The sequence below is a fragment of the Tenrec ecaudatus genome, chromosome 7 (assembly GCF_050624435.1).
Source record: "Tenrec ecaudatus isolate mTenEca1 chromosome 7, mTenEca1.hap1, whole genome shotgun sequence".
NCBI classification, from domain to species: domain Eukaryota; kingdom Metazoa; phylum Chordata; class Mammalia; order Afrosoricida; family Tenrecidae; genus Tenrec; species Tenrec ecaudatus.
In genome coordinates, this window is record NC_134536.1 from 63,099,682 (window position 1) to 63,121,444 (window position 21,763).

General features: G+C 54.4%; 1 protein-coding gene and 1 pseudogene across 2 annotated transcripts; both read left to right on the forward strand.

The window, feature by feature from the left end:
• The first annotated feature begins 4,513 nt into the window (after window positions 1–4,513).
• On the forward strand, window positions 4,514–5,413 carry LOC142452779 (PDZ domain-containing protein 11 pseudogene; annotated as a pseudogene).
• Window positions 5,414–9,331: 3,918 nt separating this feature from the next.
• On the forward strand, window positions 9,332–21,651 carry MICAL1 (microtubule associated monooxygenase, calponin and LIM domain containing 1). 2 transcript variants are annotated; one of them, XM_075554685.1, is made up of 25 exons: window positions 9,334–9,670; window positions 11,086–11,404; window positions 11,494–11,701; window positions 11,873–11,977; window positions 12,333–12,437; window positions 12,881–13,036; window positions 13,634–13,734; window positions 14,684–14,941; window positions 15,659–15,774; window positions 15,872–15,998; window positions 16,106–16,184; window positions 16,532–16,670; window positions 17,093–17,283; window positions 17,408–17,496; window positions 17,635–17,676; window positions 17,887–17,970; window positions 18,083–18,239; window positions 19,174–19,244; window positions 19,471–19,744; window positions 19,884–19,999; window positions 20,261–20,374; window positions 20,470–20,563; window positions 20,767–20,866; window positions 20,961–21,034; window positions 21,336–21,651. In XM_075554685.1, the coding sequence occupies exons 2-25, from the start codon at window positions 11,153–11,155 to the stop codon at window positions 21,482–21,484; spliced, it is 3,201 nt and encodes a 1,066-aa protein (XP_075410800.1). In that variant the 5' UTR covers window positions 9,334–9,670; window positions 11,086–11,152; the 3' UTR covers window positions 21,485–21,651. The 2 variants fall into 2 exon arrangements, with proteins under 2 accessions (XP_075410801.1, XP_075410800.1); XM_075554686.1 differs by lacking the exon at window positions 17,635–17,676 and having other exon boundaries at window positions 9,332–9,670.
• Window positions 21,652–21,763: the final 112 nt, after the last annotated feature.

Sequence of the window (21,763 nt, forward strand, 5' to 3'; positions counted from 1 at the left end):
CTGGCCCTTTTGCTGATGAATTCCTTTGGTTTTCCTTGCAGGAAGGGGCTAGCATTGGGATGACTTGAGCTGCTACCATCAAAATACGTGCTCATTCCCCTTTCTTAACATCTCTTCTTTCGGCCTCTGCCTCAGTTGTGTCTTGTGTTAGAGATACCACGAGAAACTGGGTAGCTGCTCCTGAGGAATAAAATGAGATTCTTGACTAGGTTTTCGTAAGTGGAAGTAACAACACCATCTGCGATGTCCGAAGACACTAAGCACAGCAGAAGCATTGCCAAGAGCTGTAGGCTAAGACCTGAGTGCTGCTCGCGAGGTAAGTAGTGTCTTTAGTGTCCTGTGGTATCGCTCTAGGTTCTAATAGCCATTGCAGTGGTGACACAGAGCTCAGGCAAATTCACAATTATAGGATTTATGAAGGAAACTGAGAAATGCTCGGGATACAGTTGTTTATCAGGACATGTTCCAAAATTCTTTCAGGTCGGCTAATAAATGCCCAAATGCGTATATTGCTCCATTGTAATCTTGAACTCGAAGGCATTCGGCTTAAACTCCATAGGTCAGCAAACCCAGTTCCCTGAATTAAGCGTCCCAAGGCACGCACCACCCCACGAGCCAGCATCCTGCACAGAACCGCTCGGCTTTCTTTGTCCCGTGGGCTAGGAAGTCCACGCTCTGCCTCATGCTCTGTTCTCTGACATCTGTCTCCTGGACCCGGAAGCTCACTCACTGCACAGGAACCTCAGTCTCCAGGACTTGCTCCCACGCTCCATTACCTGGCTCTTGCTGGTAATGAGATCCCTCCTGCTTTTCAAGGGCTTCATTTTTACGCCACAACAGTAGGGTGGCATTCGAAGGAATTATGCGTGAATCTTCTCAGCATATCCCTCCACCTTCTTACTAGACTCATGTAGGAAAAGGTCGTTTAATGGGAGTTAAAGAGACTTTGGCTAGAAGAACCACATTAGATAATTCACTGCCCCTGCATTCTCAAGCCTTTTCCTGTCGTGGTACACAAAAACAGGACGTATACAGCACCTGGTGTTTGGGGACTTGAGTCACCTCAGACCATGACTACCACCCAGAGAGGAGCAGTGTCAGGAACACACCTGGAGTCCATGTGAAGTGCCTTTATCCTAATCTTCATGGCATTCCGATGAGGCAAGCAAGTTCACCTATCTTCCAGATGAGTACATTGAGGCCCAAAGAGATGACATCACTCTCCCAGGGTCACAGGACGTGGCAGAGCTAGGATGGACAGAGGAGCAAGTGATTCCACCATGCTACTGCCACCAGAAGGGCTTCCTGGCACTGGTCTTGAAAGTAAGCTGGAGTTTTTATGGGTGGTGAGCTTGATGTAATAGGACTGGTTGGACTAAGATTGACTTGGGCTTAACTGAAATTGACTATGAAGTACCGGTATGTAGCGACACTGAAACGAGACGGCTTCCAAACGCCCTGCCCTCGAGTGGACACACAGCGAGCCTACAGGGCAACGTAGAACTGCCCCAGTGGGTTTCCAAGGCTATGCAGGAGTAGGAAGCCTCACCTTTCTCTTGCAGAGCAGCCAGTGGGTTTGAACTGCTGACCTGGATTGCATCCCAACATACCCACAATGCTGCCAGGGCTCTGAGCTAAGAGAGCCCGTATTTCTAACTTCTGATTGAAAGCATTGTAAGTTTATACCTGTTAGATTTCCTCCCTTGCTTTTAAAAGAATGCAGTAAGTTGACATCCACAGCTTTCAAGTTTAAATAACTGAATTCTTAAAAACTGAAAGAAGCCAAGCGCCCCATTGAGCTTCTGCAGTGTTGGGGCAGCTTTAGTAAGAAAGGAACTCTAGTGGCAGTAGTGCTAACCACATGGTCAGAGGTTTAACCCACCAGCTGCTCTGAGAGAGATGAGGTTATCTACCCCTGTAAATTCAGTCTTGGAAGCTAAAATGGGCAGTTCTACTCCATCCTATAGGGTCACTATCAGTTGGAATTGACTTGATGACGGTGAGTCAGGTTTGGGGACCGTGACAGGACCCTAAGAGTGGAATTGAGAACCTCCAGACTACCCCTTTTCACGGCAGTTTTCCCAACCAGAACCAAACCAGGAACTGCTGGCAGAACAGCAGGAAGGCCATCACTGGCCCAGCGGGTGATGCCCCTGTGTGAATGGAATCAGCAGAGTACAAGTCCCTCAGCCCCCCTCTGCTGTCAGCCTGGGATCACAGGATCAAAGGTTTAAGGCACATTTCCTAGGAAGAGCTGAGCTGGCCCTCTGCACCTCTTTCCCGGAGTCCTGAATAAGAGTTCACAATCAAAATTTAAGGGAAAGTAAGAAAATAAATATTAGGATCCTTTGTTTTGTTGGGCTCTTGTAAATCGGTTTGGAGAAATGACCCTTAGAAACAAACGCTGGTGTTCCTTTTGTAAAGAGCAGATACAAGGAATGCTCTGAGAGGGGAAGGGGAAGTCGTATCTTGCTGTCATGTTCTTTACACGTGATTAAGCAGCACGGGCTGATTAGTGCTGCAGTGTGTGTGTGTGTTGCATTCTCACCTTAAGCATCACACAAAGAGAACTTTTAAGCAAGCACACAAACCACTTTTTAATTTTTCTCAACATAAAATGTAGGGGCTTGAACATATTGAGATAACATTAGCCAGGGACCCTCTTAGCTCACAGGGAGTCTGACAAAATGATACTCTGTGCAAGCAACGTGTAGAAAGACAGCAACAAGACTGAGCAGGGGTCAGGACGAAACTTCCCTGACCTTGGGACTTGGATTGGATGCTGGTGAGAGGCAAAGACCACTCTTTTCTGCCGTTTTGGAATAATGTTAACCTTGCCCATTCTTCTCCACTTGAGTAATTAGTAGCTGACTCCTACCGCCTAGGACTATCACTAGAAAAAAGGAAAACCAACCGTGATAAATGTTTCTTTTTAATCATTTTATTATGGGCTCAAAACAACTCTTATCACAATCCATACATGCATCAATTGTGTAAAGCACATTTTTACATTCCTTGCCCTCATCATTCTCAAAACATTTGCTCTCCACCTAAGCCCCTGGCATCAGCTCATTTTTTCTCCCCCCTCCCTGCTCACCCTTCCCTCGAACCCTTGATAATTTATACATTATTATTTTGTCATATCATACCCTGTCTGACATCTCCCTTCACCCACTTTTCTGTTGTCCGTCCCCAGGGAGGAGGTCACATGTAGATCCTTGTAATCAGTTCCCCCTTTCCAACCCACCCTCCCAGTATTGCCGCTCACACCCCTGGTCCTGAAGGGATCATCTGCCCTGGATTCCCTGTGTTTCCAGTTCCAATCTGTACCAGTGTACATCCTCTGGTCTAGCCAGACTTGCAAGGTAGAATTGGGATCATGACAGTGGGGAAGAAGAAGCATTTAGGAACTAGAGGAAAGTCGTATGTTTCATCGTTGCTACATTGCACCCTGATTGGCTCTTCTCCCCGAGACCCTTCTGTAAGGGGGTGTCCAGTGGCCTACAAACGGACTTTGGGTCTCCACTCCACACTCCCCACCTCATTCACAATAAGATTTTTTCTTCTGATGCCTAATACCTGATCCCTTCGACACCTTATGATCGCACAAGCTGGTGTGCTTCTTCCATATGGGCTTTGTTGCTTCTCAGCTAAATGGCCACTTGTTTACCTTCAAGCTTTTAAGACCTCAGGTGCTATATCTTTTGATAGCCGGGCACCATCAGCTTTCTTCACATTTGCTTATTAACCTGCTTTGTCTTCAGTGGTTGTGTCGGGAAGGTAAGCATCATACATTGACAATTTACTAGAAGAAAGTATTCTTGCATTGAGGGACTACTTGAGTGGAGGCCCAATGTCCTTCTGCTACCTTAATACTAAATATATAAATATATGCACATAGATCTATTTCCCCATCCTCATATATAAATATATTTGCATATGTGCATGCCTTTATCTAGAACTCTATAAATGCCCTTTACCTCCCAGCTCTTTCCTCTATTTCCCTTGACTTTCGTCCTGTTCCACTATCATGCTCAGCCCCCACCTGGGTTTCAGCAATTTTTCTTGGTTACATTACCCTTGGTCACATCCTACCAGGCCTCCTACACCCTCCTTATCACCGATTTGGATCACTTGTTTCCTTGTCCCTGGGGTTGTTAACACCACTACCTTTTCCCCCACTTCCTCTTCTCCCATGTCTCTGGAACTGTTGGTCCCGTTGTTTTCTCCTCCAGATTGTTCATCCAGCCTATCTTATTTAGACAGACCTGTGGAGATAATAACATGCACAAAAGCAAGACAGAGCAAACCAAGCAACAAAATAAAACACAACAATAAGCCAATGCCAAAAATAAACAAAGAAAATGTTTATTATAGCAACTGGTGGTTTAAAAAGAGAAAGGTCAATTCTCTTTAATACCGAGGCAAGGCTCGCGGGGGGCCTGCCGGAGTGGCGACTGGGAGGGCCGCCGCTGGCGTGGGCCGAGTCACGGGGAGCTGGGCGTTGCCAGAAATGGACAGCCGGATACCTTATGATAACTACCCGGTGGTTTTCCTGCCTGCCTATGAGAATCCGCCAGCGTGGATCCCTCCTCATGAGAGGGTATACCACCCAGATTACAACAATGAGCTGACCCAGTTCTTGCCTCGAATTATCACATTGAAGAAGCCTGGAGCTCAGCTGGGATTTAACATCAGAGGAGGAAAGGCATCCCAGCTAGGCATCTTCATCTCCAAGGTGATTCCTGACTCTGATGCACATCAAGCAGGACTTCAGGAAGGAGACCAAGTCTTAGCTGTGAATGATGTGGATTTCCAAGACATTGAGATCCTGAAAACAGCCCGTGAGATAGGCATGCGTGTACGCTTCTTTCCCTACAATTATCATCGCCAAAAAGGGAGGACTGTGCACTAGAGTTGCAACTCACAACCTTCCATGTAGAATCTACCTGGACAAGCTGACTAGACCCCAAGGAAACTCAACTCTCAGCCCTTACTAGCATAGTGGAGTCAGAGGTTAGGGAAAGCCAACAGCATTACCCAAATTAGTGACTTAGCTTTCTAGGTAAGCTTCATTCTCTGGAAGAGAAAGGTTGGTGTTTTTAAAAATAACCTAGCGCATGTGGAACCCTGATAAAAAATAAACCCTAGCATTTATTGAATACCTGTGCTAGGCACTTAAACCCAACAGTTCAATGAGAGTGTAGAAATGAGTAGAAAAAATAATCCTGGATGTCTTCCATTTAATCTGACTATTATCTCATCCTTGTACTATTTTTTGCACTATACACTTCAGACTCCAGCGGGATCCTGATTTTCCTCTTTCTTATAGTCTCCCAAAAAAGAAGTAAAATAAATGCTGAGGAAACATTAAAAAAAAAAAAATACCGAGGCAAGAATTAGTGTCTGTCTCGGGGAGGATTTGAAAAAGTCTTCCTGGCCCGAGCTGAGCAGAACGTTAAAGTCTCACAGCCTGAGACAAGCAGAGGGGCAGAGGCAGACCTGAGTCGTCCTCCCCAAACCCCTCACAAGGTTCCCCTAAAAGCTCCATTTTCTACAGCCCCATTCCCACGAAGTGAGCGTGTTGATGGATCTGCAATCCCATGTGGCTCCTGCATACTCAAAACCAAACCAAAATAAACACTGTCATTGAGTCAGTGACCCTAAGCAGCAGGGTCGGTAGAACTGCCCCTGAGAGTTTCCGAGATTGTTTACCGGAGTAGAAAGCCCTCTCTTTGTCCCGCGGACTGCCTGGTGGTTTCCAACTCCCGGCCTTGAGGATCACAACCCATTGCTTAGCCACCATGCCACTGGGGCATTAAAATCAAATCTAGGCTTGGCCACGCCCCCATCTCAGAAAGAGTGGCATCTTTTGTGGCAGGAAGCTTCAACCCACCATTTTATGGTAACTGTTTATTATTTTTTAACTCTTAATGTCTTAATATCTAACACTGGAGCAAATGTGAATTTGAATAAGATTTTCGAAAAGTATAGCTTGGCTTTGGTGTTTTAGCTCACGTTGCTTTTCACTTGATTTAATGAAAAGTTAAAGTGAAATGTCCTTAGGCTATTAGAATTCAGAACAAAACCATCCACATTTGTAGAACCTAGCCCTCGTGGGAAACTTTAGGATGAAATGTCTTCTGGGCAGATTTTCCCAATAATTTTAGAGTTTGTAGCACATAAGCATTCTCATAAAAAACGCCAGGAAAAAAAGTTTCAACTGATCCTGAATGTATTTGCATTTGTAACTTGTATAACCTCTCAGAGGATAACATTCTAAAGTTCTTGTGTTATCTTGAAGGTTATGATATCATTCCACTTGGACTTCTGGGTAAGGTACATAAGTAAAAAGCAGCACACAGATCAAAGCCCAAACCAGACTTACTGCCCATGAGTTGCTCCTGACTCAAGGACAGGGTGGACCTGCCCCAGAGAGTTTCCAGGGCTGTAATCTGCAGAAACAGACTGCCCCAACTTTCTCCCACAGCGCTGGTGTGGTTTCAAACGTGCACACGCACATACACACACCCTCCCCCATCACCAAGCTATGCCAGGTTCACCTCAAGATGGATTTTAAATCCCTCTGCTTCTCCCATCCTGAGGGGCGATGTGGCCTCATACCTGGACTCCTGCTAAGGCCCCCGCCCCACCACCTTTCTGGACCCAGCCACTTTCTGCTCAACAGCAATCCCTGATCACTGAGTAGCTTGTAAAATGAATAGGTTTGTATTCTCATTATGCAAATGTAGTCACTTCTGCTTAAGATCCTTTTCCCATTAGACTTAGCATACCGTGCCCAATCCTGCTTCCCCTGGGGCCCTTCTTCCCCATGCTCACTTCCAGTCCACCACAGCCTGCAGGTGGTTCCCCAAACACACCCAGTTTCCTGGCCTCAGGACTTTTAGCCAGGTGGTTTCTCCTTGAAAGATTTCCGCCCACCCCATCCACCCCTACTTTCTGACTAATGTCTGTTCAGCTGTCAGAATTCAGCCTACATGTCACTCACTAGTGGTTACTAGTTGGGTTGTGATCCACAGGGTCAGCAGTTCAAAATCACCAGCAGCTCTTAGGGAGAAAGACTGGGCTTTCTACTCCCAGGAACAGTTACAGTCACGGAAACCCACAGGGGGTCACTGAATCAGCACCGACTAGATATCAGCGAGTTTAATCTCCATCAAGCTATCCTGGCACAGCTTCTGTAGACTGTGGGCCCCGTTTTTATTATTGTCATACCAGGAAAACCCTACTTGGCTAGTCATACGGCATCCTCAGCGCAGGACCATTGTCTTGATTGAGTTCACTGACGCACAGCTACAGGGCCATGCTGCAGGTTGGGTTAGACAGGCAGTTGGAGTGCTAGAGGCCTCGTTTCTGGCTTCAGGCCCAGAGATGAGCGGTTGGAAGGTAAGGATGGAATTGCAGGAAGACAGACCCAGCAGGAGTGAGAGCAAAGGGAAGCCTGGCCTAATGACTCAGGTTCTTAAAGAAAGCCAATGCTGGCAGAGTTGTTTGCAAACCCATTAGACTGTGAACCCTTTTAAGGCTGACTTCTCACGTATTGGCCACATCTTGGATCCAACTGGAGTGGCCCAAATATGACAGTGCCAGTGTTTTGTTCTATAGACACACAAAAAGGGGACCACATGCAAAGAAGACCCTAATGAAGGAGCGGGCTGCCTTGAGATGAATAATGTATCATTTTCACCTTAAGGTCATTTTGTAAAGAGTTCTAGTAAGTGGAATTCCGTTTGCTCTTCCCAACTGAACCTTCCTTGGATCACCAGCACCGAACGATTGGATTTTAGAGTGGAAATGGCCGTGGAGGCTGAGTCATGAAGATGACTGACAGGCAGTGATTTTCCAAGGTCAAACCAAGCAAGAATCTGACCAGAGTTGGGTTCTGGACCAATCTATTTGACCCTGCTCTGTATCTTTAATGACCTTGCTTTAGGCTGCAGCGTACATCTTTAATGAGCATGAAGTCTGGAGTTTCTCTGCTCTGATGATCACACCCTGGTCCTGTGATCTTTCTTGAAGTCAGTTTTTTACCATTTGTCATTTAGGGAGCCAGATTGTCTGGTTGGGCTTAGGGTTTCTAAGGGATTCCACCACCTACTTCCAATTTGTATTCACCCCCACCCCCACCGACTGAATCTGTATGGGTAGAAAGCCACGTTCTCAGCAGCGGGTCAAAGGGAACTTGGTTGGAAGCCTTGACTGGCTGCTTCACTCGTCATGGCCAGACCCAGCTGGACCTCTGCAAACGCCAGGTCAGCTGGTTGTAATTTGCTCATGAAAGGGAAATGAGGTGGCTTGGCTGATTATGCATTCATAGTGGACTTTAGAACATTTTTACAGTGTGTTTTCAAATACGGGTGTGCCTGGCGTTCAGCAAATTCACTTCAGGCCAAAGATGAGGCATCCTGTTCCAGACCTTAACCCGGCCCAGCTGGGAAGCTGACCTAGTTTCCTGAGGGTGCCCTGACTGATTCTGGCATGGAGTGAGGGTTTCCCCCTGCCTGCTACTCAGCGCAAGCTGGGAGGGGTGTGTGGGTCGCAATGTAGAGTGAGAAGGAGGAGGGAGGAACTATGGAGCGCCTAGCTCTCTCCAGTCCTGGGTCTCGGGGACAGAAGCATCTCATTTGTTTCCTGGTTTTGTTAATGTTCCCTGTGTAACTGTGCCACCTCACCTAATCACGAAGGCGACTGTATAATGCCAGGCATTTCAACACGGGGTCATGGAGGCCCAGGCCCTAACTGCCACATGCTGTGTAACTTGTACAGATCCCAGAATCGCTGTGGGCCTCGGTTTCCCTTTCAACAAAAAGACTACTGTGAGCATCGAGATTAAGTTTACACTCGTGGTAGATGCCAAATAAATGGGGCGTGATGCCTTGCTCATTTCAACTAGTTGAATAATATTGCATGTTCGGTGCCGTGGCTTTATCGGAATGAAGCTGAGGAAGTTGATCCCCAAGGTCCTGCAAGACTTTTTAAGTTCTGATAGTTGTTTGGGAGATGGGGAGGAGGGAGTCTCACTTTAAGCATTCTTAAACGTCGGGAAATTAGCACCTCCCCTAAACAAACGTTCATTTCCCCAAGAAAAAATCATCCCGCACTTGCTCGCGTCTAGAGGCAGATCTGTGGCCGAGTGGGCAGATCGGTAGAATGGCATCAGGGCCGTGGGAGAAGTGAGGCGGGCACAGACCTTCCGGCGCCACCCTTGGACATGCCAGCTCTGGAGGGCTTCGCAGGGCCCCGCCTGCGGGAGAAGAACCAGTCACAGAGCTGAGAAAGAGTCCGGGGCACTGCCCCGCCCCCGCCCCTGTCCCGCCTGGCAAGCCAGGCCCCCGGCTCCTCGGAGTCACGGGGCGGGACCCGGGTCCCCGGCCCCCAGGCACAGCTGAGTGCCTGCAGCGCCACGCCCTCGGACACCACCCTGCAGGCGTAGGCGGGCTCAGGGATGTCCCCAGCCGGGCTCACCGGTCTTGAGACGCCCCGGAGGAGCTTTTACAGGTCCGGCCCGCCGTGCTCCCCGCGCCTCCAAGCCCCCGCCCGCCGGACCCCGGGCGGGACGCGCCCTCGCTGCCGCCGCCGCCTCCCCTTTCTCCGCCCCCAGTCCCCGGACTAGGCAGGAAGCGACCCCTCCCGGCTCCCGCGGCGCCCGGTAAGTCGGCCAGCTGCGCCAGCTGTGTGACCCCTGCCCGCCGGGGCTGGGGCTGGGGAGCAGGACCACTTCGGGGGAGTGCGATCCCCGCCTGGGCCGTGCGGCCCGGTGGGTCCCCACGTAGCCCTGCTCCAGACTTGACTGCCCCGAGCGTGGGTCCCGCCCCGCCTCCAGCGGTCCAGCTCCCTCTCCATCCTCCGGGACCGCTGAGCACGGAGCCTCCTCCCGCGCCTCGCACATGCTTTGTCGTGGCGGTAGCCAGGCTGGGTCGCCCCATCCGAGCTCTTGACCAGAGGTCTTCCTCCTTCCACGATTCCAGCCCCACCCTAAGGGAGATCTTCGCTTTTTCGGAGGTCGGGTCTACCCTGGTCCAGGTGACACCCAGTGGGTGACTTTAGAGCCCTTCCAGTTAGGACCTGAGGGTCTGGGTGTTGGGGGTGAGGACGGTGTCCTCCCAGACCTGACCCAGTCGCTCACCGTCCCCCACCACCCTGACAACTTATCTGTACATTCTGATCCCCCCGGGGCCCAGCATGAGAACCTCTCTGATCCCCTCCAGTTGTTGGGAGGAGGGGCGTCTGCAGCGTGGGGTTGGGGGGACAAAGGCGGTCTTGTCTTGCACAGATTCCTGGGAGAGCGTGCCAGAGCTCCCTTGGGGATGGGGATGGGGATGGAGACGGGGCGGGGCGTCGACTGGGGTGGGAGGAGGCTGGGTGGGGAACCAGCTCCTGCACCCCAACCCGCCCGCAGAAGCAGCAGCGGCAAGCTGCCAGGGGAAGTGCCTTTGACCACAGTGAGTCAGAAATAGACCCAGGCCTCTGTCACCCGGTTAGTCGCAACATCCTCCCAACGAGGTAGTTTTAGAGGTAGGAAGTGGAGATATGCAGTAGCTAGAGACCCCCACCGCCACTCCCCCGCCCCGCCCCGCCCCGCCCCATGCCCTTAGCTGTCGAGCGAGTGCCCAGAGGAGAGCTGCCCAGCACGGGACACCCTTGTGCATGCCATGAGCAGCACTGGGAGAGAAGGGCCTGGGGTGAGGCGGGACAGTGTGTGTCTAGCAGCTGGGGGGAGGGGGGCGGGTCTCCACCTGAGCATGACACCGTGGCCACCCCACGTTTGAAAAATGCCTGCACCCCTGGCCTCCAGAAGGCAAGCTATGAACTCCTGCCCCCTGGGCTCCAGGGCACGCAGTGCATTGGACTGAGAACTGGAGGCTCTTTGGGCATCCGAGTGCCCTCAATGCCCAGGACTGCTGATTTTTCATTTCCAAATTTGGCAAATTTCATTCTGAGTGCTGTGACTGCAGCTGTCTTTGAAGATTCTTGAGGGGGGGGCGTGTAGGGAGGAACAGAGTCAATCAGATAGGGAACCCAAACACACACCCTTTCTGCAACCTCCCTTTCTCTCCTCTCCAGCAGCCACACCCTCTGTGACAGCTGCTCCCTTCCCTGGGAGGTACTCCCCCCAGGGGCTTCCAGGACAATGGCCACCACCCCAAACCCAGCACATGCCTACTTTGAGAGCTTCCTGCAGGCCCAGCTGTGCCAGGATGTGCTGAGCAGCTTCCAGGGGCTATGTGAGACTCTGGGGGTAGAGGCCGGCGGGGGGTTGGCCCAGTACCACAAGATCAAGGCCCAGCTGAACTACTGGAGTGCCAAGTCCCTGTGGGCCAAGCTGGACAAGCGTGCAGGCCAGTCTGTGTACCAGCAGGGCCGGGCCTGTGCCAGCACCAAGGTGGGTCCCCAGGAGGGGGAACAGAAGTGGGGGAGCGTAAAGGAGGAGGGACAGCATTTGAGGGGCCTCTTTGCCCTCTGTGTTCACAGTGCCTAGTGGTGGGCGCTGGACCTTGTGGGCTTCGGACTGCTGTGGAGCTGGCACTGCTGGGGGCCCGAGTGGTCCTGGTAGAAAAACGCACCAAGTTCTCCCGGCACAACGTGCTCCACCTCTGGCCCTTCACCATCCATGACCTGCGGGCACTTGGTGCTAAGAAGTTCTATGGGCGCTTCTGCACGGGCACCTTAGACCACATCAGTGAGCACCACATGGTGGCCTGAAGTGGGTGGGAGAGGCTGTGAGGGCGGGAGGCTACTGGGCCAGTCAAGAGGCAATGTGGGCAAGAGTGACTTCAACCAAGTGACCCTTAGGGCTCACACTGGGGCCCTTGGAGGCTGCCCCTGTTCCTGATGGCCTCCTCCCTTCCAGGCATCCGGCAGCTGCAGCTGCTACTGCTGAAGCTGGCCTTACTTCTGGGCGTGGAAATTCACTGGGGTGTCGCATTCAGCCGCCTCCAGCCCCCTCCCCAAAAGGGTAAGTATTCCTCCGTTCCCAGAAACCATTATCCCCCAGGGAGATCTTGTCTGTGAAAGAAACAGGCCAGGGTTGGGAGTCAACCTTGTCTACCTTTCTAATAAGGTAACTTTGGGAGATCCACTCAGCCTCAGTTTGCGCATCTGTAAAATGGGGATAACATTTTCTTCCCTCCCTTCTGTGGCTGCTGTGAAGGTTAACTCGATAGATGATGTGCGACTGCTTTCTAAACCCTCAAGACCTTTACGTGTTTATGTTAATGATCTCACTGCCTTGTCCTGGGAGTGTCGGGTGTGTGTGTGGGGGGGCGAGTTTCAGGCTTTCACACTTCTGCCTCTCACACCTTCTGCCCTAGGGAGTGGCTGGCGTGCCCATTTCCAGCCCAATCCCCCGGCCCAACTGGCCAACTATGAATTCGATGTCCTCATCTCCGCTGCTGGAGGTAAATTCATCCCTGAAGGTGAGTGACTCCCGTGGGTTTTCTAGGCTGTTACACCCCTCATCTGTGGTGCAAACGGTTTGCAACTTGACAGTGTCAGCCACAACAGGTGCTGACATAACAGCTGTGCGGATGGGGCAGGAGCGGGCAGCGTCTCATTCTGTTGTTCATAGGGTCACTATGGGCTTGAACCAACTAGAAGGTATCTATGCCAACTAACTTATAAAGGCTTATGGTTCAAACTCACCCAGTGGCCCGGCCATCTGTTTTGGTAAACAGTGCAGCTGAGAAAACCACATGGAGCGGTTCTACTCTGTAACACACAGGGTTACCACGTGGCAGAGAGTCGCGAGGCAGAACTGACTCACCAGCAACAGGGTTGGGTTTTGGTTTTTTTACCCCTTGTCCTTCGGCCACCACCCACCCTCAACAACAACCCCCTTCACCCCCCACCCTGCCCCCAGGCTTCACAGTTTGGGAAATGAGAGGCAAGCTGGCCATTGGCATCACAGCCAACTTTGTGAATGGGCGCACGGTGGAGGAGACACAGGTGCAGGAGATCAGTGGCGTGGCTAAGATCTACAACCAGAAATTCTTCCAGAGCCTGCTCAAAACCACAGGTGGGGCCCCTCCTTTGGCCTGCCTGTGGGCTGGCTCCCTCCACTTGCTCCCTGTGGTGGCCTTTGTCCAAGAATCTCACACCCTCCCACCTGTGTGGCTTGGCAGTGAGTGGGGGAGAGCCTATGCCCCAGGAGATTCGGCAAGGACAGCTCACTGGTCCAACCTGCATGACCCAGCCTGAAAATCTCTCTTGGAGTGCACGTGCAAGACTCAGCTTGATTCTTCCCACTCCATCCTGTCCCTTTCCTCTGGACTCCTTTATCGGAAGGGCTTTAATAGAAAACCACAGAGCTCCACAGCCCAAGTGGCACTTCAAGAGGATGCCCCGTGTTTACCATGGCTACACACTGCCCTGCCCCCTTAGGGGTGCACACCCATTTTTGTGAGCCCAGGCTGCCATACACAGCATGGGACTGTGAGGTCCAGGTCTCCCAGCTGCTGCCCTTGCCCTCACCCTGAGACAGATGGTCCTTTGTGTGCCCAGGAGCCTGCTCACTGCCATCTGCACTCAGGTCCCTGCTGTCAGGTCAGGCCAGCCTGGGGGTTTGGGGAGAGGTGAGACACACACACATGTCCTTCTCCATCCTCATCCCCAGGCATTGATCTGGAGAATATTGTGTACTACAAGGACGACACCCACTATTTCGTGATGACAGCTAAGAAGCAGTGCCTGCTGCGACTGGGGGTGCTGCGCCAGGTGGGGCCCGGGCCCAGGCAGGGAGGGACGGGATGGTGGGGTTCTGGGAGGAAGAGGCCAAGATGGGGTAGGGAGTGACCTCATCCTCTCCTGCCGCTGCCCCACCTTTCCTTCAGCTCCACGGACCCCCGAGGTTCCCATGGTCACGGGGGCCATATTCAGAGCTAACTGCCTTCTATGACCATTGTGCAGGCAGGCTGAGGTCGCTCCCTCACAGTGTCTCTGAGTGGGATTTGCACATGGGTCAGAAGGGATGTGTGTTGTCCTCATTAGCGTCACCTTTCGTGCAAGAGAAGACGTAAACCTTTTGGAAGATTTGGAAGTCTGGGTGCAGCAAGGGAAGGTGGCTGTGGGCAAGGCTTCCGTTTCCAGTGGGAGGTGGCTTAGCCCTTTCTAAGTGATGGCAGATTTACAGAGCGCTACAAGGGCTAGGAGAAGTTGTCCTGTGTCTGCTGTTCCCACTCTTCCCGGCCCAGGACTTCAGGACTACTGGTGTAAGCTCCCCGAGGACCAGGGCTTTGGTTTGTCTTTCTTACGGCCAATACCCAGGGTCCTGAGTGGCACCTGGTGTATGAGGAGCAGCAAGTGACTGCAGAGAGAATTCCCTAACTGCCCGTCCTGTGCCTGCTCCACATGGGGAGCGATGTAGGACTTTCCCCACTCACTCAGGAGGACATGAGAGAGAGGCCCCGTTGCTTGAAATGGCGAGGTACCTGAGGCTCTGAGAAGCTCCTTTCTTTTGTCCAAAGCAAGTGTATGACTGGCCTCCGTGGCGGGGCAGGACCTGGGGCCCTCAATAGCAGGGTAAGGTAGGACCTTTAAGATTAGGTCCCCCCACTTTGCCTTCCATTGCCCTGTGGCCCCTTCTCTCCTCTGAGTCTCAGTCTGTGCAGCCTGGGATGGGACTGGCTGTTGGTCCCCCACTGGATCTTACCTGTTGGTCACGTAGGACTACTCGGAGACGGTTCAGCTCCTGGACAGTGCCAATGTGGATCCCGAGGCTCTGCAGCGCTTTGTCCGGGCTGCTGCTGACTTCGCCACCCATGGCAAGCTGGGGAAGCTGGATTTTGCCCAGGATGCTCACGGGCGGCCGGATGTTTCTGCCTTTGACTTCACAACCATGATGCGGGCCGAGAGCGCTGCGCGTGTGCAGGAGAAGCAGGGTGCCCGCCTGCTGCTGGAACTGGTCGGGGACTGCCTGGTGGAGGTGAGGGCACCCGGGGGCCCTGACTGGGGGGGAGGGGGGAGTCTCCTGCTGCTTGGAAAAACAAGGACTTCCACTAAGGGGGTACAAGCATCTCCAGGTGGGAGGAGGAAGTTTCCTACTAGGAAGAATGAGGGGACGTTACCCAGGAGCGCCATCAAGTCCCTTCTGACTCATGGTGGCCACATGTGTTTCGGAGTGGATCTGTGCAGTGTGGGAATCCCCAGCATTGATTTCTTAGAGGGAAACTGCCAGGTCTTTCTTCCAAGCCCTGCTGGCGTAGTGGGTTACATGCTGGGCTGCTAACCAGAAGGTTGGCAGTTCAGAACCCCCGTAAAGATGTACACCACTGTAAAGACTTAAGAGTCTTGGCAACCAGCTCACAGGGGCAGTTCCACCCTGTCCTGTAGGGTCGCTGTGAGTTGGAATCAACTCTATGGCAGTGGGTTTGCTTCCAATGATGGACTTGAACGTCCAGCCTCTCAGTTAGCAGTCAAGCATGGTAGATGTGTGTGCCACCCAGGGACACCTTCCGGTGCGGAGGAGGCAGGGTCTGAAGGCCTGCTTCTTGAGGGAGGAGGGAGGCTTCCATGTGGAAGTGAGAAACTGCCTGGTGTGTGTGTATGGGGGGGGGGGGAAGCCCCTCTAACCTGACCTTGGGGCCATCTAGGCTTGGGGGTCTTCTGCACGGAGCTTTTGACTGTCCCTCTGACCCTGCAGCCCTTCTGGCCCCTGGGCACTGGAGTGGCCAGGGGCTTCCTGGCTGCCTTTGATGCAGCCTGGATGGTGAAGCGGTGGGCCGAAGGCGCGGAGCCCCTGGAGGTCTTGGCTGAGCGGTAAGGCCTGAGGGTACTGGGAGTGGGTGGGGAAAGGGACTGGCAGTCTTGAGGGGTGGGGGCTGATGGCTGTCTTCCCATCTGCCCCCTCCCCCAGTGAGAGCCTGTACCAGCTCCTGTCGCAGACCACCCCAGAGAACATGCACCGCAACGTGGACCAGTATGGGCTGGACCCAGCCACCCGCTACCCCAACTTGAACCTCCGGGCTGTGACCCCCAAACAGGTCAGACCCCATCCACCCTGGACTTCCCTGCAGGCTCGCCCCTCTTGGGCAGACCCCTCCTCCACGGGTTGAGGTGGGGGCACGGTCAGCCTGACTCAAGGCCTTAGGTGCGGGAGCTGTATGACCTGGCGGCTAAGGAGCCTGCGCAGAGGAATGACAAGACCGACTCGGGAAGGCTGGGCACCGGTGAGCCGCCCCTACTCCACAGGGCACCTCACCCATGTGCCAGCACCCTGGGGTGGGGGGGGAGGGCAGCAGGGCAGGCCTCTGGGCCTCCCAGACCCTCTTGACCCACAGCCTGCTGCTCTCCAGGTGTCCCACTTTATTCCAACAAGGGGTGGTTTAAAATGAGGAAGTTGGCATGGCGAAGGCGCCACCTCAGACTGCACCCACCCTGCCTGTGGAGAACCCCACCCCTCCATACTGTCTCCCGGTGCAGTGGGGCTGGGACACAGCAGTGCCTTCTCTCTCTCTCTCTCTCTCTCTCTCTCTCTCTCTCTCTCTCTCTCTCTCTCTCTCTCTCTCTGGCACAGGCACCCAGGAGGCGCTGCTACGCTGGTGCCAGGCGCAGACCGCTGGGTACCCAGGTGTCTGCGTCACCGACCTGTCTTCCTCCTGGGCGAACGGACTAGCGCTGTGTGCCCTGGTACACCGGCTGCAGCCCACCCTGAGGTGAGTCCAGGCTCAGACAGGGGTAGGCCCGTTCTCTAACCCCCACCCTCTCTCCCTTTCCTGTCCCCGACGCTCTGCCTTAGGCAGTGAGGAATGGAGCCAGGTTGTTGGTGGGAGGTGGCATGCCCACTGAGGTCCCAGCTCTACTGGTTCCTAATAAGCCTCGGGCCCACACTTCCCTCCCTAGAGAGGGAATTCTTGCCCCCTTGTGAGAGTCACACCCAACCAGATAGGAGTGACCTTTGTGAATACACGGTGTCCCCCTCCCTCCTGAGGGCAGAGCAGCTACCAATGGGTGGGCGGTAGCAGAGGGGGAAACTCAGAACCCCCCCCACTCCCCCTGCTGGTCCTGTCTCCCCACCACTCCACTCCCCCCAGTGGTGACAGACCTTGTCTTCACCATCTTTGCCCTGTGCCCACAGGGAGCCTTCCGACCTGCAGGGGGCGGGAGCTCTGGAAGCAACCTCGTGGGCTCTGAAGATGGCAGAGCAGGAACTGGGCATCACGCCGGTGATGTCGGCTGAGGCGATGGTGGCGGGGAGTGACCCGCTGGGCCTCATTGCCTACCTCAGCTACTTCCACAGCGCCTTCAAGGACAAGCCCCCCAGCCCAGGTGACCTGGGGAAGAGAGGTTGAGGGTGCCTTCTGAGAGCCCACCTGGGAGGCAGGATGGTGGCATCTGCACACAGGGCAGTATCGGCCTCCTTCCCCGTGACAACCTACTCTCGTCCATGCAGGCCCTGTCAGCCAAGGCCCTGTGGGGACCTCCAGCGCTGTCCTGTTCCTGGGCAAAATGCAGAGGACCCTACAACGGACCCGGGCCCAGGTGGGGAGAGAGCAAGGTTGGAGCCAGCAGGCATGCCCAGTGGAGGGCGGGGAGGGGTGGGGGTGGGAGGCCATGCAGAATGGAGGAAGGGGGCTGGGAGCTCAGAGCCCTGTGCTCAGGGGCAAGGGCTTCTTGCAGGAAAATGGGGAGGATTCTGGTGACAAGAAACGTTGCCTGGAGGTAAATTCGAGCAGGAGCTACGTGGCCTCTGCCCCCTGTTCTGTCCTTTTGACTTAGTATCTTCTTCCTCATGCTCCCTGCCCTTGACCTTTAACCCTCCCACTGCCCTGCCACTCCCCTCCCGCTCCTGTTCCTGCCCTTCCATCTGTGCACTCCTGCCCCACTCACCCCATCACCACCCTCCTGGCCTGAGCACGTACTCGCTCTCAGGCAGAGGCTGAGACTCCAAGTACGGAACAGCCACCTGTCCCAGAGCCCGGTGTACCCCTGACGCCGCCACCCCAACGTCCAGAGGTGAGAGTCGGCCAGCCAGTGGAGACCTGGGTTGGCTCAGGCAGGGCGTGTTGAGGGGGAATGTGGCACCTGGCCCAGGGTCCATCCAGCTTACTTGGTGTCTGGGGTGCAGGCTGGGGCGGAGGCCCTGTGTGCACTCTGTGGGGAGCGGCTCTATCTCTTGGAACGTCTGGGTGTCAACGGCCGCTTCTTCCACCGGAGCTGTTTCCGCTGCCACACCTGTGAGGACACGTTGTGGCCAGGGGGCTATGAGCAGCACCCAGGAGACGGTGAGTGGGCCTGAGAGGCCTCCAGAGGGACTTGGGGCTGACACCACTATCTGGAGGTCCAGGGTGGAGGGGACCCAGGGTTCTGGGCAGGAGGCAGAAAGAGGTTCAAGATGGACATTTTTACCCATGACTTCAGAGTCCTTTCTGTCTCCTCCAAGGTCCCAAATGAGGGAATTCTGAGAACCTAGGGGGGCGCCCTGGTGGGACAGTGGATCAAACTGTTGGTCTGCTAACCACAAGGTTGGCAGTTCAAACCCACAAGCAGCTCCTCAGAGGAGAGATGAGCTTCCCTGCCCATAAAGCTGTATAGTCTTGAAATTCAAAGAATCCTAATCTCTTTTCTCAAAACCAAACCAAACTCACCACCATTGGGTCAGTGCCAACTCCCAGCAGCCCTAGAGGACAGAGAGAACTCCACCTGGGGCTTTCCGAGCCTGGAACTCTTTACAGGAGTAGACAGCTGTATGAGTCGGGGTAGACTGGAGAAGCAAATCCAGCTTTATATCAAAGAGCAATTGTACATTAAGAAAAAAATCTCAGCCCAGTCCAGATCAAGTCCATGTCTGATATTAGCCCATATGTCCGATACCATATAAATTCCTCTTCAGACTCACACAACATATGCAATGACGCCAAATGCAGGAAGATCACAGGCTAATGGGTGAAAAGTCTTGTGGGTCCAGTGGCAGTGGAAGCACTCTTAACAGTCTCAAGTTGACAACAGATTTTGTTAACTACCACAACAGCCTCCTTTCTCCCGAAGGTTTCCCTGAGTCAGAATTGACCTGGTGGTGGCAATGAGCTTTTTGGTTTAAAGGAACCAAAACGGAGGTTGGCAGAAATGCACCTGCAAATCCAGAGCCCCGCTCCCTCTTTCACCTCACACCTGCCTCTGTCTGTCTCATGCCTCCCTCCCCCTCCCCCCCTTCATCAGGACACTACTACTGCCTCCAGCACCTGCCCCCGACAGGCCACCAAGAGGACAGCAGAGGCCCCGAGAGCCCGGTAAGGTGGTGGATGTGTTGGGTGGACGCAGGATGTAGGGGTGTGAATGTCTACAGCCTTGCACTTTGTAAACTCCGTGAGGGCAGGGATTCTGGTCTGTCCGATTCATCAGTGTGTCTCCAACATCCGGAACGCGGGTGGGCACTGCTGGGGAAGCAGGAAATGTGGAGCACTCTAAATGGGGAGGCTGTGGCCCCTCACTGACCAGATCATATGGCTTTTCCAGGAGCTAGCCACCCCAGGTGGCAGCCTGCCATCAGCCCCCTCCTTGCCCACAGTCCCCCAGGAGGGGACAGGTCCTGCTGGGAGCCCTAGCCAGCCCACCCGCCGGCTGATCCGCCTCTCCAGCCCAGAGCGCCAGCGGTTGTCCTCCCTCAGTCTTACCCCGGACCCGGACATGGAGCCCCCTCCCAAGCCCCCCCGCAGCTGCTCAGCCTTGGCTCGCCAGGCCCTGGAGGGCAGCTTTGTAGGCTGGGGAGTGCCAGTCCAGGGACCTCCAGGTAACTATCTGCCTGCCTCTGCTCACAGATGTGTGCTGACCCAGGTCTGGGGTGCTGTGATAGGTCCTGCTCAGGGAGTCCTGGGGGGGACGGAAGGAGTTGGCATGGGAAGTCCAGGCCATGTTTCTCTTCTCTGCAGGGCCCCCTAGCTCAGCTCTTGAGGACTTGGAGGGGGAGGGAGGGGAGAGCTCCCTCTCCAGTGAAGAGGAAGAGGAGGAGCAGGAAGATGCTGAGCTGGATGAGGCCACGGAGCAGGTGAGTGGGAAGAAGCCTGGCCTCCACCAGACGCCTCCGTCCCCTGGAAATCGACACCACGCTCTTCTGCATCCTGCTCTTGGATTGTTGTCCTCATCTCCGAGTCTGCCTCCTTCCTGTCTCTGAACCTCCGCCTTACTAGAAGGCACTCCACGTCCAGTCCAGTCTTTTCTGTCCCTCCCAAATGAGGCTTCCGCGGGCCCCATCCCCCAGGAGGGGGGTCAGTCCTGCCCACCGCTGACTGGTCTGGCCCTGTCTCAGGCCTTGCTGATGTTTGCCAAGAACTCAGGCACCCTGAACAAGTATCCAACGTGGCGCCGCACCCTGCTGCGCCGTGCCAAGGAGGAGGAGATGAAGAGGTTCTGCACCGCCCAGGTGAGCCCCAGTAGTTCCTGGAAGTTGTGAGTTCCCACACTGGGGGTCCAAGCCCCCTTGGTGCGGCATGTGCAGCCCTGTCTTGTATCCTTCAGGCCATCCAGCGGCGACAGAATGAGATCGAGGTTTCTCTGAGGCAGCTGGAGGAGGAGGGCAGGAATCTGGAGCAGGCCTTGAGGCGCCAGAGCAGTGAGTGAAAATGAGGACAAGCTCAGATACCACCCCTGTGCACCCCAACTCCTAGCACTGTGTGCCCCATGCACCACCCCCACCCATCCTGCCAACCATAGCAGTTGGACAGGCCTCATACCCATAATGCTCCTCTATCCCTGGGCTCTCTCCGGAGCCCTAGGCTGGAGACCTCCTGACGACTACGTCTCCCTTCCTATCAGGCTCCCCCGAACAGCAGAAGAAGCTATGGCTAGAACAGCTGCTGCAACTCGTTCAGAAGAAAGACCGACTCGTGGAGGAAGAGGCTGAGCTCATGATCAAGTAAGAGGCAGGGTGTGCTGGCAGTGAGCTAGGCCCCAGCCAGGACCTGGGGTTCCCTGGAAGCTGTGCCTCATCTGTCTCCCAACCCCCACAGGGCACAGGAGCTGGACTTGGAGGATAAACAGAGGCAGCTGGACCAGGAACTGCGAGGCTACATAAACCGGGAAGGTAGGCGGGACGTCAGGAGGGGAAGGCATGTTGCGTGAGCCTCATGGTCCCAGAGAGGGCTGGTATACCCAGACCAGTTCAGGGGACCCCGGAGGATGGCGTGCCAAGGCCCCCACCTCACCCTTCAACTGCCCCAGAGCTGCACCATCGGGCACTCGTGTTTCCTTCCCCAAAGGGACTGCTAAGTCAGGCTGGAAACCACGTGTGTTAACAGACCCCATTTGACTGACGGGGACACAAGCCCAGAATACAGAGGCCAATGCCAGGATTGGGTTGTCTCTGCTTCCTCTGGTTCCTTCAGAAACCATGAAGACGGCGGCCGAGCAGCAGGCTGAGAAGCAGATCCTGCAGAAGCTGGTGGACGTGGTAAACCAGCGAGATGATCTCATCCGCTTCCAGGAGCAGCGCAGGCTCAGCAAACTGCCCCTGGGGGCCAGCACCCAGGGCTAGAGGTCTGGGCTGTCTGCCTCCGGTCCACAGTGCGCCTCCCGCTGTGTGCGCAGGGCCAGGGCCTGGTCTCACAACCCGGCCAAGCACAAGGCAACGGCACCCTGATATCTAGGCTGCTGGGAGACGCCTCACTGTTTGCAATAAAAATGCTCCTGCTCACATAAAAAGCTCATGCTGCTTTGTTGGGGGCTAGAAGGGGTGCAGTCGCGTTGTGGGTTACATTACCCACTAGGCTGCTTGGGCAGCAGTTCAGCATCACCAGCCGCTCTGCAGGAGAAA

What these genes read in the sequence shown, in the direction of transcription:
- MICAL1 (XM_075554685.1), top strand. Translation starts at nt 11,153, where the DNA reads ATGGCCACCACCCCAAACCCAGCACATGCCTACTTTGAGAGCTTCCTG. An exon ending in GAGCCTGCTCAAAACCACAG is followed by an intron (nt 13,037 to 13,633) that starts GTGGGGCCCCTC and finishes CCTCATCCCCAG; the next exon opens with GCATTGATCTGGAGAATATT. An exon ending in TCGGGGACTGCCTGGTGGAG is followed by an intron (nt 14,942 to 15,658) that starts GTGAGGGCACCC and finishes CTGACCCTGCAG; the next exon opens with CCCTTCTGGCCCCTGGGCAC.